Source organism: Liolophura sinensis, chromosome 12 (genome assembly GCF_032854445.1).
Source record: "Liolophura sinensis isolate JHLJ2023 chromosome 12, CUHK_Ljap_v2, whole genome shotgun sequence".
Classification (NCBI taxonomy): domain Eukaryota; kingdom Metazoa; phylum Mollusca; class Polyplacophora; order Chitonida; family Chitonidae; genus Liolophura; species Liolophura sinensis.
The window spans coordinates 26,501,809-26,519,042 of NC_088306.1; the positions used below are offsets into that span (position 1 = coordinate 26,501,809).

General features: G+C 39.8%; 1 protein-coding gene across 1 annotated transcript; it reads left to right on the forward strand.

Annotated features, from left to right (window-relative positions):
- The first annotated feature begins 827 nt into the window (after window positions 1–827).
- On the forward strand, window positions 828–14,843 carry LOC135479610 (aldehyde dehydrogenase, mitochondrial-like). Its single transcript, XM_064759499.1, has 14 exons — window positions 828–902; window positions 3,539–3,643; window positions 4,327–4,467; window positions 4,757–4,883; window positions 7,005–7,066; window positions 8,838–8,966; window positions 9,632–9,745; window positions 10,497–10,599; window positions 11,401–11,585; window positions 12,029–12,193; window positions 12,752–12,909; window positions 13,550–13,624; window positions 14,117–14,156; window positions 14,710–14,843. The coding sequence occupies exons 1-14, from the start codon at window positions 861–863 to the stop codon at window positions 14,740–14,742; spliced, it is 1,479 nt and encodes a 492-aa protein (XP_064615569.1). The 5' UTR covers window positions 828–860; the 3' UTR covers window positions 14,743–14,843.
- Window positions 14,844–17,234: the final 2,391 nt, after the last annotated feature.

The window sequence follows — 17,234 nt, forward strand, 5'->3', positions numbered from 1 at the left end:
AGGCCTACGAGTGTGAAGGTGGGAAGGTCTACTGCTCCATATCTGCAAGGTAAGTTAGATGTCGGTGTCAAGGCTTTTTAGATTAATTTCACAGCGCTGTGTATCTCTGAAGGTAAGGCGAACCTCTGAAAAATGTACATGTGTATTGCCGATATTGTTGAATACTATTGCAAAATGTTCTCTATAAACTGGAATCAAGGTTCTATGTGCGTGGTCTGAAAAGAGGACCTACTGTACAGTTTAGCAGAATTTTGCAGAATTTGTATTATTCTTCATGTATTTGATTAGTGAAACCGCGCAGAGCCCGGCTTAAGCGGGCTTTTCATGACTTAAAGGGAGTTTACGCGATTCTGGGATTATCAAACCCTTGGCAATGTCAGGTGTTAGAATCTAGCTCTGGCGACTTTGACTGTGGTTTTAAGTCAGGAGACCACGATCATACAAGTAAAACATTCTTGAGTATGGTTTTACATAAGTAAATAAATAAATAAAGTATGGTTTTACATAAGTAAATAAATAAATAAATAGACATGGCGTGAGTAAGTTTTATTTTAAACGCGAGAATAGCATTTCCCTACAGATGTTATGTTTATATGTATAGAGTATACCCAATTATGATGCCTTTAGCATAAAGCATAGCAACGTTGTCAGAAGTAGGCCATCCCATAGCTGATGAGGGTCGGGTCACTGGCACAAGAGCCAAGCCAGTGAGGCAACCCTTACATGTAAGTATATGATGCCAGTCTCTCCTGTCTACATTTACATACGCAGGCTTTACCACTGTACCAGGATGTCCCAATCGTTTTATTTTGTCTGCTTCTTGTTTCAAGGTTTGGTAGTCCACATACAAGTCTGTCGACATGGGAGACCCTATCAGAAATCCAGAGGTGAAATATACCCAGGTAAGGGATATGCCGGCGCTAAGGTCATGCATAACAAGGTCATGCATGCCAAGCGCAGAGCGCTGCTTTGTATTGTGGCATAGTATACACGTACGTGCAATACATGTACGCTGTAGCTGTACTTGTAAAGCTTGTGCTACAGAATGCGCACGTCATCCGGTAGTCCCCAAACCTACGCTTGAGCGCGCTTCATTTAAAAACCTGATGCGGTTATCTACCCTTGACAAATATGTCGTGGCTGTCAGCACAGCCGTTCGCTTCAAGCATCCCCAAGGAATTTCGGATCCATGTGGCGCAGGAAATAAGAGATCGGCATTGTGCTTACGATAAATCGATTGCCAAAAAGATAAGGAACACAAGCGTCTGCAAACGTAAGGCCACATAGACGTATTTGATAGATAATTTTTGTCTCATACGCCGTGACACTTGCCCCGGCAAATGCATCAGGTTTTCAAACGGAGTGCGTTCTGACGTTAGTTTGGGGCCATCCTTGGCCGAACAAAAGTTTTGCTAAACCTAACGTCAGAGCAATCTCGGACTAATCATGTGGCATATTTTGAGCCATATTGTTTTGTTGAACGAAAAACTCCATACCAGCCGTCTAAGAAGTTGTAAAGACTAGGGTAATATTTACGCGTAACTTTCTGCGTCACTACTTAAGCCAATTCATTCATGCTTCCCTGAATGAGGCTGGCCAGATATGGAGGAGACCCTTTTCAGATGTAGTCCACGTGACAAAACGTGACAGAACAGCCAAGCAGCTGTAAATGATAAAGTCGGTGCCCACGCTGCCAACCCCCGCGTACTGAATGGCGAAGCAGCTGAGTAACCAAGCAGCTGATTAACCGTGTAAATGATAGAGTCAGTGCCCACGCTGCCAAACCCCGCGTACTGAATGGCCAAGCAGCTTAGTAACCATGTAAATGATCAAGTCAGTGCCCACGCAGCTGAGTGACCATGTAAACGATAAAGCCAGTGCCCACGCTGCCAAACCCCGCGTACTGAATGACCAAGCAGTTGAGTAACCATGTAAATGATCAAGTCAGTACCCACGCAGCTGAGTAACCAGGTAAATGATAAAGTCAGTGCCCACGCTACCAAACCCCGGGTACTGAATGACCAAGCAGCTGAGTAACCATGTAAATGATCAAGTCAGTGCCCACGCAGCTGAGTAACCATGTAAACGATAAAGTCAGTGCCCACGCTGCCAACCCCCGGGTACTGAATGACCAAGCAGTTGAGATTTACGTTCATAACGCGAGACATAATATGAGAAATGTGTCCAGCATATAGAAGCCAAGGGCTAAGCCGTGAAATCTATTTGAACTTCCCCGTGTTCTATATATATATATATATATATATATGGACCGATTTGGAGGAATATCCTGGATATGCACTAAACACACGAAGACTTACAGTTATAATTCTAGCACAGGTAAGTTCTCTTCCAGTATTGGAATAGTTTCATGGACATTTTCCACAGCTGTTTACATCAAAATTTTACATGTCTTAAAAATGTTCAGCAGGCTATAAGAAAAGTAGGTCACAAGTTTTATCAAAAGTAGAGCGAAATGCCATTAAATGTAGGTTAAGTCGCCTTATTTGTATAACGGATAAAAGCCTGCCGTTAATAATCCTTGTTTGGGCACATGCTGTTCTTCATAGTATCCAGGCCTTTTGGATGTAATAGTTACATGTGCAAAATTCCACTTAAAAACTTAATTTTACCTACTGTTTTCTCACAATCCTGTGTTTTTATGGAATTCTTAGCAAGGTAAAGGTATTTTCAAACTATCTTTCAAGAAAATGAAGCAAAACACAACGTTTTGCTTAGGTAACCATATCGTAACACAAATGAATGATAACCGGGTAATGTATCTATATTTGTACACACATCGACCATGCATTCTGATGTCAAAATAGGCCGTAAAGATGTAGTCTGATCAACGTATACATCGTATCGCATTGCAGGCTTGTTTAACTGGGAAACCCTAGAACATGATACGCAAGTTTATCAAGCACAGCAGAATAGCTAGAGGTGCTTGCCTTTAAATCGCCGTGACACAGGAGGTGTGGGTTCAAACCTGGCCTTAGCAACCTACTGATTTGTAGATCTCACCGCTCTCACTAGTGGGGGCTAAGCATAGTGACAATAAGTGGTGGGTTACGCAGTCTAACGTTCATTGAGGACCACTTGTCCCCCATTAGTGTGGGAAAGTGTGTAGTAAATTTCCCAAAGCCCGGTAGTTTACTTGTTCACTACGCTTTCATCCAACAATAAATCTGTTCGCCATCTTATAAGGGAAAATTTTTTAGCACGGCTCGCCATAAACAACAATCAAATGAATTAATCAAATTAAAATCTTGCAGTAATGCACAGAATTACCGAAGTAAGAATACTTTTGGCAAAACTAATCCGATAATTTAAAAAAATTTCCGCATGTATGCTCATTTTTTGTTTGCTGCTGCCTTTAAACACAATCACTTCATGATTATATTGGATAAATAACTCTAGCAGGGCTGGGCTGCGGCTAACGTCACAGGAGGACGATACTCTTCCATAGTAACTCTGTATATCTGAGGAACTGTGCACTCCCAATCGTACATTCTTCAACAAATATTATCGTTTAACCCAGATTTTCATCAACAATGAATGGCACAATTCCATCAGTGGGAAGACGTTTTCCACCATCAATCCGTGTACAGGAGAGGTTATCTGCCAAGTGCAGGAGGCAGATAAGGTTTGTATAATTTAAACTTCGTTTTGTTACTTTAACGGATTTGAAAAAAAATATAATAGATATTTAAAGCAGACTAACTGTGTAAAACAGGCAAATCGTTTTATCTGAATATTTTTTATGTACATATATACAAATCTTGTGCACAAAAAATCCTACCGTTTTGACCTTTTTCTGTGCAAGAAAGTCATGAATAATTTTCTCATAGGCCTGCTAAGTGGTGTTGAATGCAGGTTTGTGAGAAACAGCTGTGTACAAAGTTTTGCCAGACTAAGCTATCTTTAGGTAATTACGATCAAATATCTGAAAAATGTTTTTGAATGGGAAAAATGTTAAAATGTTAAAGCATAGTTATTCGATATAGGCCCTGTGGGATTACAAGTGAGAAAAATTTTACGGTGTATAATTCGCTTGTTTATACACTTTTACCATGTTATAATCTGTTTCTCTTACCTTTTGACTTTTATTGTATTCACTGTCAACATTGCCTTATGTGAGTCACATGTAACACCGCAAGCTCTACACATTGACATGCTGGACTTCCATATTATTGTAAGCAAAATGCGGAAATGGTACTTTTCTAATTCATTATGTTAATGTCCGTAGGCTTGGTTTGTTAATAATAAACATAATGATTTATTATGGTTATCTAGATAATGATTCGTCATGTATTGCTCTTTAATTAGGCTGACGTTGACAATGCTGTTAAAGCGGCTCGAGCCGCCTTCCACCGAACTGCCCCCTGGCGGACAATGGACGCATCTCAGAGAGGACAACTCCTGCTAAAATTCGCCGATCTTGTGGAGAGAGATATCATATATTTGTCTGTAAGTTCATATGAGTGGTATTTATTGATTTATTTAAAATTTATCGAAACAAGCCTTTCAATGCATAGCAGGCGCCATACCAGTGAGAGGTTATAGTTCCAACTGGCGTTGTGAAAGTTAGTTTTCTGTAGCCATCGATCATGTATTTAACTCTGCAGTAAATGTACCAATAATACTCACAGCTGTAACATTCTATTTTATTGGTGATTTGATTTGTCATCAAAACTTGAGATAGTTAACACACTGACTGACGATAGGCGTAATTCCTTTGTTTGATTATTTTATACAGAGTCTTGAAACACTGGACAACGGAAAGACCTTCCTCGACTCCAAAGCGGACATTGAGCAGTCGATTTCAGTTTTGCGGTACTATGGTGGATGGTGTGATAAAATCACTGGCAAGACTATTCCTGTTGGTAAGTTTAAAGACTACAGTACAGAAATTCTGAAGGAAACCAAAAACGTATGTGCCACAATGTAGTTGTTACATTCTTTATTCGAGGGTTTGCTTTGAGCCTACTGACGGGAAAGGTATATTTGCAGCATTTACTAACCATAAATTAGCCTAATACTAATTTATTAATACCGCGGCGATGTGGATAGAGTAAATAGGAGTGTGCAGAATAAACCACCGACCTTTGACAAGTAACTCACGAACTTTACCACAATCATACCTGCTAAGCAAGATTAAAATGTACGCTGTATAAGTTGAGTCAACCTTTCAGAAGTTTAGTGAGTGAAACGCAGTTTTCAACAAGACAAGGTTGCGGGTGAAAGGCGGTAGCTGGCGCTACGAGCCGACAGACCCGACTGTGTAGGGTGCATATTCATTCTAGCAACTAAGATGAAATCTTGCCCTATATAGCCACGCTAGTTTGCGAGAGCCTCCACCTTATCTTGTCCAGACTAGCGTGAAATTGTAAGACTCGTAAACTGCCTAGTCCGCTTATGTGGTCAAAGACGTGCAAGTAATCTCTAATGAACTTCATTTCAGATGACCTAAACGGTCCTAGCCGTTCAATCGACCGCTTTTACCATACCGTTGCCCCGAGATCTGATGTAGAGAAATCTCGTTAAAGGACAAGACAGCACTTGGCTAAAACACATTTCAGTCGAAAGCAAGATACGCAAGCTTTCTTAAAAGTATCATACTTTATTATTTGAATGAGATTTCACCGTATAACATGTACAACAAAATGACAATGCTGCACAAAAGGCTTGTGTGAATCGAGGCAGCCTTCTTGAGAATTTTATCCAATCAAACACGTTACTATCAGACATGTCAGACTGCGCAGCCTATGCTGTGATGTGGCCTTTACCCATTTACTCCATGAGGTGACATATGATAACACAGAGCTACCGCATTTGAGATCGTTTACACGGTTTAGTTACGTGTAGCCGAAGGGTCATTAACACAGTGTTGTGGGACAGGTCTGTATTATTCACGGACAACCACAGACGTAAAATAAGTTGATTTTTTTAAGAAGGGTAACATTTAACGACGCCAAATTTTGTCAGACACTAGCATACCGTCTCAGCTCAAACCGCATTCATCTCCCCAGTAGACTCTGTAGGCCTACATAGTTACTCTGCTCAAATTATATAAGTACATTTTTGTCGTTCATTTAGCGTTTAGTCAGCAGTTTCTAAATAACAAAATTCATTAGGGTTGCCGAAGGTTTATGGAAATGAGAAGACGGCATCTCATCGGACAACACTTGAAATTAACTAAATCTTATGATAAAATAGATTAAATCTTAATGATAAATTTTTTTTCTCTGAATGTATTACAACTACCATTTAAACAGCGTCTCTGGAGTTCCGTGTAAATGATATAGTAAGTCTACTGTATCAACAGTTCAAGTAGTGGAAGAAAATTCTTCCAGTATGTCCAATTTTCGAGAAAGCTATATTTATCACTTGGGCCTTAATCGCCAAAGTCCAGGTATTTTAGGTAAAACACCGTCGACGTCAAAGAGCTAGAGTAAACATGACGTCACTTTTCCCTCGATAATGGAGACTTAGTTGAAGTGAAAGACAGCACCTGACTAATATTTATACATATATAAGTACAGGGTGATGACACGTCAAATGACCCACCCCCGGAGTAACGATATCCCGTAAATATTAACTGACACGACGGTTATTTGTAGAACAAAGTTCCTTGGAGACCACTTGGTTAGGGCTAATACACATACATGCCATTTGTCACACTTGCAAGGTCCCCCCCCACCCCTTAACTCACCTAGGCTACGTGGTCAATTGAGGACACTCTAGTGTCCATCCATAAAATTAGCCGCCGTCGTGTGAGAGAAAAATACTTCAGTATCGAATTAAACAATTAATAAATTCCGTACTCAAGAATATTGCTGACAGACCTTCTCACGTACGGCCGGAGAGGAAGTTGGGCTTGGACTCACAGCAATAAATGAATAAATGCCTGCTATAGGATACGTGTGACTTATAGAGGACAGTATATGTACCGTCAGTTCTGTCAGTTAGATGTAACTTACGTATTTTTATTATCTGTCTTTCAGATGGCAATTACTTCACCATGACGCGACATGAACCGATTGGAGTCTGTGGGCAAATTATTCCTGTACGTTATACCCCCGTATTTTATTAAGATTTTTTGAGATTTCTGTGGTGTACAGGTTTAGCGTGACAGAGCAGCACAATCACTAAGGAACATCTCACCCGTGCGGTCGTTGTGAGTTTAACTACACCTCATGCTGGCTTCCTCTCCGGCGGTACGTGGGAAGATCTGCCCACAGCCTGTGGATGGTAGTGAGTTTCCTCTGGGCTCTGCGGTTTCCTCTTACCATAATACTGGTTGACGTCGCATAAATGACACATTTTTTAGTACGGCGTAAAACACTAAATAAATAAATATTACGATTTTTATAGTAATTTATACAGTCATTTCAATTTGCACCTAACTAGTTTTGTATTTTATGCAACAGAAGCTCTTACTAAAAATGGGATTAGTGAGAAAGTATATTTAAGATTATATTTGGTGGTAGATTACAGTATCATTAAAACTAAAATGTGTCAGAGTGACAGGATCGTTGTTATAGTCTAGCAAACGTGCAGTGTTTAGAATTCCTCGTAACACTATTTGCGTTCAAACTGCTGAAGGCTTTCACTGTTTCTAATTTCGATAGGCTCTTTTTTTGATCATCCTACTTTTTGTCTTTTCCTGGTTTTGTACCTGGGCATTGGCGCTCTCAGTAGGCTAAAAAGTCGCGTTGTGGATATTTCAGTATTTCTACAAAAACTTGTATTTGATGAATTACGTACCTTAAAGATAAGAAAAAAAGAAAAATACTGAAACATTGCGACTTTTCCGTTTATCCAAATTATCTATACCTTTTTTCACACAAACATTCACGACTAATTCTACAGGAAAAGGAGAGATTTTTATGCGAAGTGAAAAAGAAAGAATCGAGAGTAAAACCAGAACAGCGACGACAGTGTGGTATCTGGCAAATGGTCACACGTAACCGGTGAAATTCGGCCTCTTGTCAGTTTATTTCATTCAGGGTTTTGTTCCAACTGCTCAGATAAATGCATCAATAGTAGCAAATGACACACCCCTAGCACCATGGCTTAAGCAGAATTAGGTAAAAAAAAAACGCAGTGATGTTAACTGAAATTTATTAAGCGTTTTAGAATTACTCAGAATGCTGTGTTATCTTCACACTTAATATACAATCACAGTAAAACAATGCAAAGTGACCAGGCCTCGGGGATGCTTAGTCCAAAATCAGAATCCTGGTTTATGCAGGAATACAATATTATAAAAGACGTACAGTATAGAGAGTAATCCAGAACACAGACGACAGTGTGATAGCTGGCAAATGATCATATTTACCGTCAAATACAGCCTCTTGTCAATTTACCTCATTTTTGGGTTAACTCTAACTGTTTAAAGAAATGCTTAAATAGCTGAAAATTACCGCATCCCAACTATTACAATGGATTAAACAGAATTAGGTCAAAAAAGCTAAACTCAGCCAAGTCATATAATCTCCATCCTGTGTATTGTGCGTTATATGAAAGAAATCTAAACCACTTGCAAATCCAGAATGGATGAATACACGGAATAAAGTTCCGGAGAAATAAGTTACAAACACGTACAATCATCATATGAGTTAGACCACCGATATTATGAGTGTAACTGACACGAAGCCTTCTTAGCGTTATGTGCACTATGTTACCATAGCAAGCTGCACTGTGCGCACTACGCCACCATAGCAGTTAGGCCTAGGCCTACCTGTTCGTAACGTGTTTCGAACAAGTGAATCCCAGTTTGAAAGTATGTGTTGTTTCATTTTCCTCGGTAAAATAACATGTGTTATTGTTTACAGTGGAACTACCCTATGGGCATGCTATCGTGGAAACTGGGCCCAGCTTTGGCGTGTGGCAATACGATTGTGTTAAAACCGGCTGAAATGACACCGCTTACCGCCCTTGCTTGCGCCGCTCTTCTGAAAGAGGTGAGATTAATAATCTCAATTATGCATACTTGTTTGCGTCAGTGATCAAGGGCGACAGAGACTCATATTAGTACAGCGCTGCGCATATTTTAATGTAATGGCTGAATGTCAACCAGAACTGACCTTTCTTATATTTTCCTAATTTCATTATCAGAGATTGAAAATTTTTTACCTGACTGTTCTTTGTATCTGATAATTTATATGCTGTCTGAGAACGAATTATTCGTGATGGCAAATGTAACAGTGGTTAGCGTGCTAGCACAGAATCATGATCCAGGAGCCTCGCACCAGTGCGATCACTGTGAGTTCGAGTCCAGCTCATAATGGGAATCGGCTACATCAGATGTGTTATGACGAATACATTGTTGAGAATTCTAAGTGTAAATAGCGTTGGGTATTCTAATATAACAATAATCTACATACTCACAGTTGCATTAGCTGCATTTCGGTGATTATATAGTGTTGGGTGTTTTAACTTAACACTAATTTAGCTTCATATTCAAACTTTCTTTAGCTTTATTTTGGCAAATATACAGCGATGGATATCCTAACTTAACATTCGCATCAATTTCATCACCTGAATTCAGTTGGCGAATATGACGTTGAAGTTTGAGTGACTTATTTTGCCCATATCCTAGAGCTCATAAGACCTCTGTATCCCACAGGCTGGCTTTCCCCCAGGGGTGGTAAACGTCGTCCCTGGGTATGGACCTACTGCCGGAGCAGCAATATCCGAACACATGGATGTGGACAAGGTTGCATTTACTGGATCTACTGCGGTGAGGCAAAACTCTGGTGTTACGTTAAATATAAGACTACAACACAGAGAGTAAAGCCAGAGTAGCTATGACAGTATGATAATTGGCAAATGGTCACACATATAATGATAACCGGTGAAATATGGCCTCTTGTTAAGTTACATCATTAAGGGTCTTATTCTAACTGTTTATGCAAATGCTGTGACCTACGTGTCTTAACAGAATTAGGTAAAAGTATCCACTGATGTTAATTACACTATATTAGATGTCACTAGTCTAGAATTTTCGCTAAAAGTTGTGAAAGTTAACAATACTATTTGCAAAATAGCTTAAAAAGTTGGAACTTAAAGGCAAAATTTACTTTAAAATGCAAGTCATTTTAAAACTTTTAACATTGCATTAGCCGACAGACAAAGCAAACCTATTTAAAGGTATTATTTAGGTTTATGTTTTATATAGTCATTTTTGAGGCCCCCGTTGCTCAGTTGTCAGCGCGCTAGCGCTGCGTAATGACACAGGGGCCTCTCCCCAATGCGGTCGCTTGGAGTTCAAGTCCAGTTCATGCTGGCTTCCTCTTCGGCCGTAAGTGGAAAGGTCCTTACAGCAACCTGCGGATGGTCGTTGGTTTCCTCCCATCATGATGCTGGTCGCCGTGGTACAAGTGAAATATTCATGAGTACACCAATCAAATAAATCAAATAAATCAAATATTTAAAAAAAAAACCATATAAAAATGAAATGCTTCAACGTTCAAACCATTTTCCTATTCCAGGTGGGTCATACCATCATGCAAGCCGCTGGCAAGAGTAATCTGAAAAGGGTCAGCTTGGAATTAGGCGGAAAAAGTCCACTGATCATATTTGCTGATGCCGATTGTAAGTTAAAAGATTCATTTACGGAATGATGATATCAACCCGAAAACGTACGTGAAGTAGTAGTAGTAGTATATATATATATATATATATATATATATATATATATATATATATATATATATATATACAATAGTGTTAAAATAATTCTAAAGCTTGAAAAAAACTTTTGCGATAATTCAGCGGTAACACATACGTAATCGAGGCTCGCGTTTTTTGAAAGGTATCATTATTTCATTATTCTCATAAGAAAGGTATAAATGTTTAATAAAAAAATACCAAAACATGGATTTTACTTGCGCTGACTGATTTTTGCCATATTCTTTGGCACAGCCTTTCTATTTGCGTTCCCTTCTGGCTTTCATAGCTAAGGGGTGCAAAATTGGCCAGTGTCTGGCATCACAACCCGCACTATAGTGCCAATCTGTAGTATTATCCTGTTCCATAATCCGCACTTTAACTCGATAAGATACTTCATACCGTTCAGATGCTACATCCATGGTTCATTTGAACGAAACGTTAGTCACTCCCGCCGATCATTTATTTATTTTTTTGATTTGTGTTTACACCATACTCGAGAATATTTCACTCATACGACGGAGGCCAGCAATATGATGGGAGGAAACCGGGCAGAGCACGACTCCCTGCAGGTTGTTGGCAGACCTTCCCACGTATCGGTACTCCCGCCGATCGAACCTCCGTTGTCTGGAACTGGAAAACTCTTAACAACCGCATTAAACACCGATTAAATGAATAAACAGATCTTTTAGTTAACACCCTGAGGGCGCTTCATATCACCCACAGTGGAAGAAGCAGCAGCTGTGGCGCACTTGGCGATCATGAACAATCATGGGCAGAACTGCTGTGCCGGATCCCGTACGTACGTGGAGGAGTCCGTCTATGACAAGTTTGTGGCCCTGGCTAAGGATAGAGCGGAGAAGCGTGTGGTAGGGGATCCTTACGACCCCAAAACAGAACAGGGTGCGCAGGTATGACATTGTAGGAGTTTATTACCCACATGTAAAAGTAACGTCAAAATTAAGACTACAACAGAGCGAGTAAATTCACGGAGACGAGAGTGTGATAGTTGACAAATCACACAAAACCGGTAAAATACGGCCTCTTGTCAGTTTACCTCAGTTAGAGCTTTGTTCAAACTGTTCATATAAACGCTTAGACAGTAGGAACTTATACATGCCTTAGCACCATGGCTTAAAACAGAATCGGATTTTAAAATGCTTGTTTATTGTCCATACAAAATGTATTGTCTGACTGGCTCTCTTAAAACTGAAAAGAGGGAAGCCTTAGTTTTTGTCGAATTTTTCTCCAACTCACTTAATGATGGAACACAAAGAAAGTATTGGAGGTTTAGGCAGTTGTGTGCGATATTTTCATTTCCAGCTGTGCTCTGTAAATGCCTACTTCTTTTTAGATCAACGAGACTCAATTTAAGAAAATTCTGGGCTACTGTGAGAGTGGTAAAGCGGAGGGGGCTGTTCTCCAGGCGGGCGGGGAGAGGAAAGGTGACAAGGGCTACTTCATCAAGCCTACAGTGTTCTCTGATGTTACCGACGACATGAAAATCGCAAGAGAAGAGGTGCAGTCAACCGGTTATTTTATTTATCCTATTTACTCTACATGCACACAGTGGAACTTAGATTACTTCTTTTTTAAATTTCCATGCATATGCACTAAAATTTTTACATCAAGAGACCGATGAAATACGGTCTCTTGTCAAATTACCTCAGTCAGGGTTTTATTCTAACTGTTCACGCAAATGCTTATAAACAGTAGTAAATTAAAGCCCCCCCCTCCCCCTCCACACACACACACACACACACACACACACACACACACACACACACACCCAGCGCCATGGTTTAAGCAGAATTATGCAGCCGTTTTTGAAGGCTGCATTAGAATACTGGCAAGTTATCGTTAAACAATAAATTTTTTTAAACTGGTTTTACTAGATATATTTATTTATTTATTTGATCATACTGCACATTAGATTTACAGTTTTAAGCTCAAAGACATGTACAGAAAATGTCCATATGAAAAATACATAACAAAATGCTTTTGAAAAAACATAACCAGTCATAAAACGGATTTGGGATTAGTGTAAGTTTTAAATGCGCTTTGTGCTTACGCTCAGATATTTGGCCCGGTACAATGCATACTCAAGTTCAAGGATATATCGGAGGTCATTGATCGGGCCAATCTGACGACTTATGGCCTAGCGGCCGGGGTCATCACCAAGGATATTGACAAGGCTATGACCATTGCTCAGAGTGTCGAGGCTGGAACGGTCTGGTAAGTAAAGCACGAGTGTCGAGGCTGGAACGGTTTGAAAAGTAAAGCACTAGCGCCAATTCGCAATATCTGAAGCACCCTGCATAGGGATTGGCGCCGTCTGGCACTGAGGCCCTTCGTTAAATGAATGGGTGAATGGGTCAAATATCAGATACAAGAGAATACAGCATGTAGAGTGAAACCAGGGCAGCGACGATAGCGTGATAATTGGCAAATTGTCACGTATAACGAGTGAATTCAAACCTCTTGCCATACCCATGCTAAAAGATTCAGAATGTCACGAATTTGAGAGACTGACATACTGAGCGACTTTTACAGCAGCTTCTTGCTGCTAAAATATTGAAACGATAAATTTGTTTTTCTCGCCAAGCTGTGGTCTGTAATCTTTTTTTTTTCAGGCTATTTTTCACCACATTCTTAATCTCAAGTCACAAATTCCATTTTACCATCGAATTATTAAAAATAGTGTTGTTAGAGGAACAACACATGACAATGGAGACATAGAAATCGTTTCTCCAACTGTGTGTTATTACACTGTTACAATAAATTGATTAATTCTGCATTACAAGAAAGTAAAAACTTAGCTTTTGGAACTCAGTCTGACAACGTACAGTTTCATGTTTTTTATTTTTTTCCCCAGGATTAACTGTTTCGATATGGTGACGTCACAAACCCCCTTTGGCGGTTTCAAGCAGTCTGGACAGGGGAGAGAACTGTGAGTACTTGACAAAAAAATTATCAGGAAAATAATGATAAGACAACAGACATGGTTCTATGTATTCAATCAGTCAATAATTTCGTCTTATTTGGCAACTCATTTAACAGACCAATCAAATTATTTTCTCCACGGTAAGCGTATTTGACTTTTGGTTTGCTTTAACATATTATATCAGGACGTGTAAAACTAATGGAGCGCCTACCGTGTCATGGTTAGATAAAGGTCACGCGTAACTGGTGATATCCGCCCCCTTGTCACGCTACAAAAGTTAGGGTTTTAGTCTAACTGTAAAGGCTTCAAACGTAAAACCTCACCCACACGCTAGCACCATGGCTTTAATAAGCGTAATTAGGTAAAAATGTAGAAATGTTAAATGCAGTTTATTTGACGGCATTGGTCCAAAATATACCATTCTAGTGATACCAATCATTTAGTACTCTTTCACATAGATTATTTTAATGTTTTAAATTTTACGTTTTTACTCCGCAGAGGAGAAGATGCTTTGAAGGAATACACAGAGATTAAAACGGTGAGGAACTGCAGTTTGCATAACTCTGAATACTGTAATTACCGTTATTAGATAATGCATTAAATCTGAATGTAGAAACACACATTCGCACACCAGCCATTAATTCCGGAACAATAATCGATGCTGTCCGAGGAAATGCAATGGGAATTGACTCGCTAGGTTGGTCACTTGGACACTATAACTTTTATTCCAGTGCTAACCACATTTCCTCTTCTTGCAATTCTGTCTAATGAGCAAAGACATACGCTGGCCATTTCTCGGCTTTTCTTTATGTTTTATTGGTGCATAAAATTACCACATATTTGTTCTTTAATAGCGATGTCCTGTTTGCATATTAATACATAGGCCTACCTCTTTCGGTGAATGCAATAATTTAGCCTGTATTACTTACCAATACGGTGGGCATATCTGTACCTTCGAACTTTTGCCAGCAGCGTGACAGAGTTTGGTGGTGTTTTGCCCCGTGTTCTCACGAATCTGACTGCTATAGCATGTGAAAATTGTTAGTGTTACAATAACAACAAATAAGCAAACATGTTTGTTTCTTTTACAGATAACCATGAGGCTTATCAACAAGTGTTCTTAAATCAACGGAACACGTGGATTAGGCTACACACGATTGGTATTGCTGATTTTCACCACTTTCAGAGACACCGGTCTAACCCCTGAATGGGTGGAGGCAAATCCAACAAGGCCTTGCTTAGACACTCAAGGCGGGATGCAACAACTTGGGCTCAACCTGGGCTCAACAATAATACGGAGTTTAGCACGGATATGTAGAAACAAAATAAAACAATTTTCAGAATCATTCTCCTTAAGAAATCATGTTTTGATCTTTATTGGGTATGTAGCAAGTGCCATTTTAACATGACAATTAAATCCAAATATAAAGAGAAATCTTCCAGGCTTTAAAAACACAGCAAATAATATATCTTCGGAAGTACTGAGTGCACCGTGTTGGGGTAACCATAAACAGTATGACGCGTCACTCGTATCCCAGGGTCATATGGTTAAAAAGCAAAAAAAGGGTTCAGGTCACCAAAGCGGAAATAGCTGTGTTCTTGGGTTATAGAAATACCTCGAGCCTGATTGGTTAAAACTGATAACATATCCGCTCTTTCGACCGTCTCAGTATGCACGAACTTGCTTACTTTGAACTATAACTGCTATATCTAAGAAAAAAATGTTAGCCTTTTTTAACTTTCTGTGGGATACTTTATCGATGCATCTATAGCCTACATTTGGTCTAGTGTTGTGTGTTTTTTTTAACAAAATTCGGTTTTTATGTACCATTGATATAAAAAAATATACGTTAAACTGTACATAGTAAGCTATCATCGATGGTAATAAGCCTACAGAGAAGTTCATGGATTCATGTCTTCTGATTCAGCTAATATTGTGCGTTTAAGGAATACACGTACATGTCAAATGGAGCCAGCACATGTTAATGGCGGATACGGCGTAAGCTATAAAAGCATTATGGTGGGAAGAAACCGGGCAGAGCCCGAGGAAACTCCATTGCTGTCCACAGGTTGCTGACAGACCTTCTCAAGTCGCACGGCTATGGAGTTAGCCAGCATGGACTAGACCAGAAGAATATCCTTGTACACAAATACTCATTTAATAATTCACCTAGAATATTCCTTTGCGACTTTCCGACGTCAGTGAAAACTGTTGGCTGCTTCTTTTTGCATGACCTCCCTTGATTTCGTGCTGTATATACTTTCTTAGTTGTTTAAGAGGTTTGTGTTCAGCATCGTTTTGGTAAATGCCCGGAAATTGACGGCTGGTATTCGAATGTCTGTTTAGACGCATATATGTCCAAAATTTGCCATTTGCCAGCTATCACACTGTTTTCACCGATGTGGTTTTGCTCTCTATGCTGTACGTCTATCACACTGTCGTCACTGATGTGGTTTTACTCTCTATGCTGTACGTCTATCACACTGTCGTCACTGCTGTGGTTTTACTCTCTATGCTGTACATCTATCACACTGTCGTCACTGCTGTGATTTTACTCTCTATGCTGTACGTCTATCTCACTGTCGTCACTGCTGTGATTTTACTCTCTATGCTGTACGTCTATCACACTGTCGTCACTGCTGTGGTTTTACTCCCTATGCTGTACGCCTATCACATTGTCGTCATTGCTGTGGTTTTACTCTCTATGCTGTACATCTATCACATTGTCGTCACTGCTGTGATTTTACTCTCTATGCTGTACTCCTATCACATTGTCGTCACTGCTGTGGTTTTACTCTCTATGCTGTACGTCTATCACACTGTCGTCACTGCTGTGGTTTTACTCTCTATGCTGTACGCCTATCACATTGTCGTCATTGCTGTGGTTTTACTCTCTATGCTGTACGTCTATCACATTGTCGTCACTGCTGTGGTTTTACTCTCTATGCTGTACGCCTATCACATTGTCGTCACAGCTGTGGTTTTACTCTCTATGCTGTACGCCTATCAGAATGTCGTCACTGCTGTGGTTTTACTCTCTATGCTGTACGTCTATCACATTGTCGTCATTGCTGTGGTTTTACTCTCTATGCTGTACATCTATCACATTGTCGTCACTGATGTGGTTTTACTCTCTATGCTGTACGCCTATCAGAATGTCGTCACTGCTGTGGTTTTACTCTCTATGCTGTACGCTTATCACATTGTCGTCACTGCTGTGGTTTTACTCTCTATGCTGTACGCCTATCACATTGTCGTCACTGCTGTGGTTTTACTCTCTATGCTGTACGTCTATCACATTGTCGTCATTGCTGTGGTTTTACTCTCTATGCTGTACGCTTATCACACTGTCATCACTGCTGTGGTTTTACTCTCTATGCTGTACGCCTATCACATTGTCGTCAATGTTGTGGTTTTACTCTCTTTGCTGTACGTCTATCACATTGACGTCATTGCTGTGGTTTTACTCTCTATGCTGTACGTCTTTAATTGTAATTCATGTATTAGTCCAGTTTCTTTTGATAATGCACACGTTGCTGTGTTGAGAACGCAACAAATATATACGACTACATCATGGGATGTGAAATCAAATAACGATAACAGTATGATAGTTGA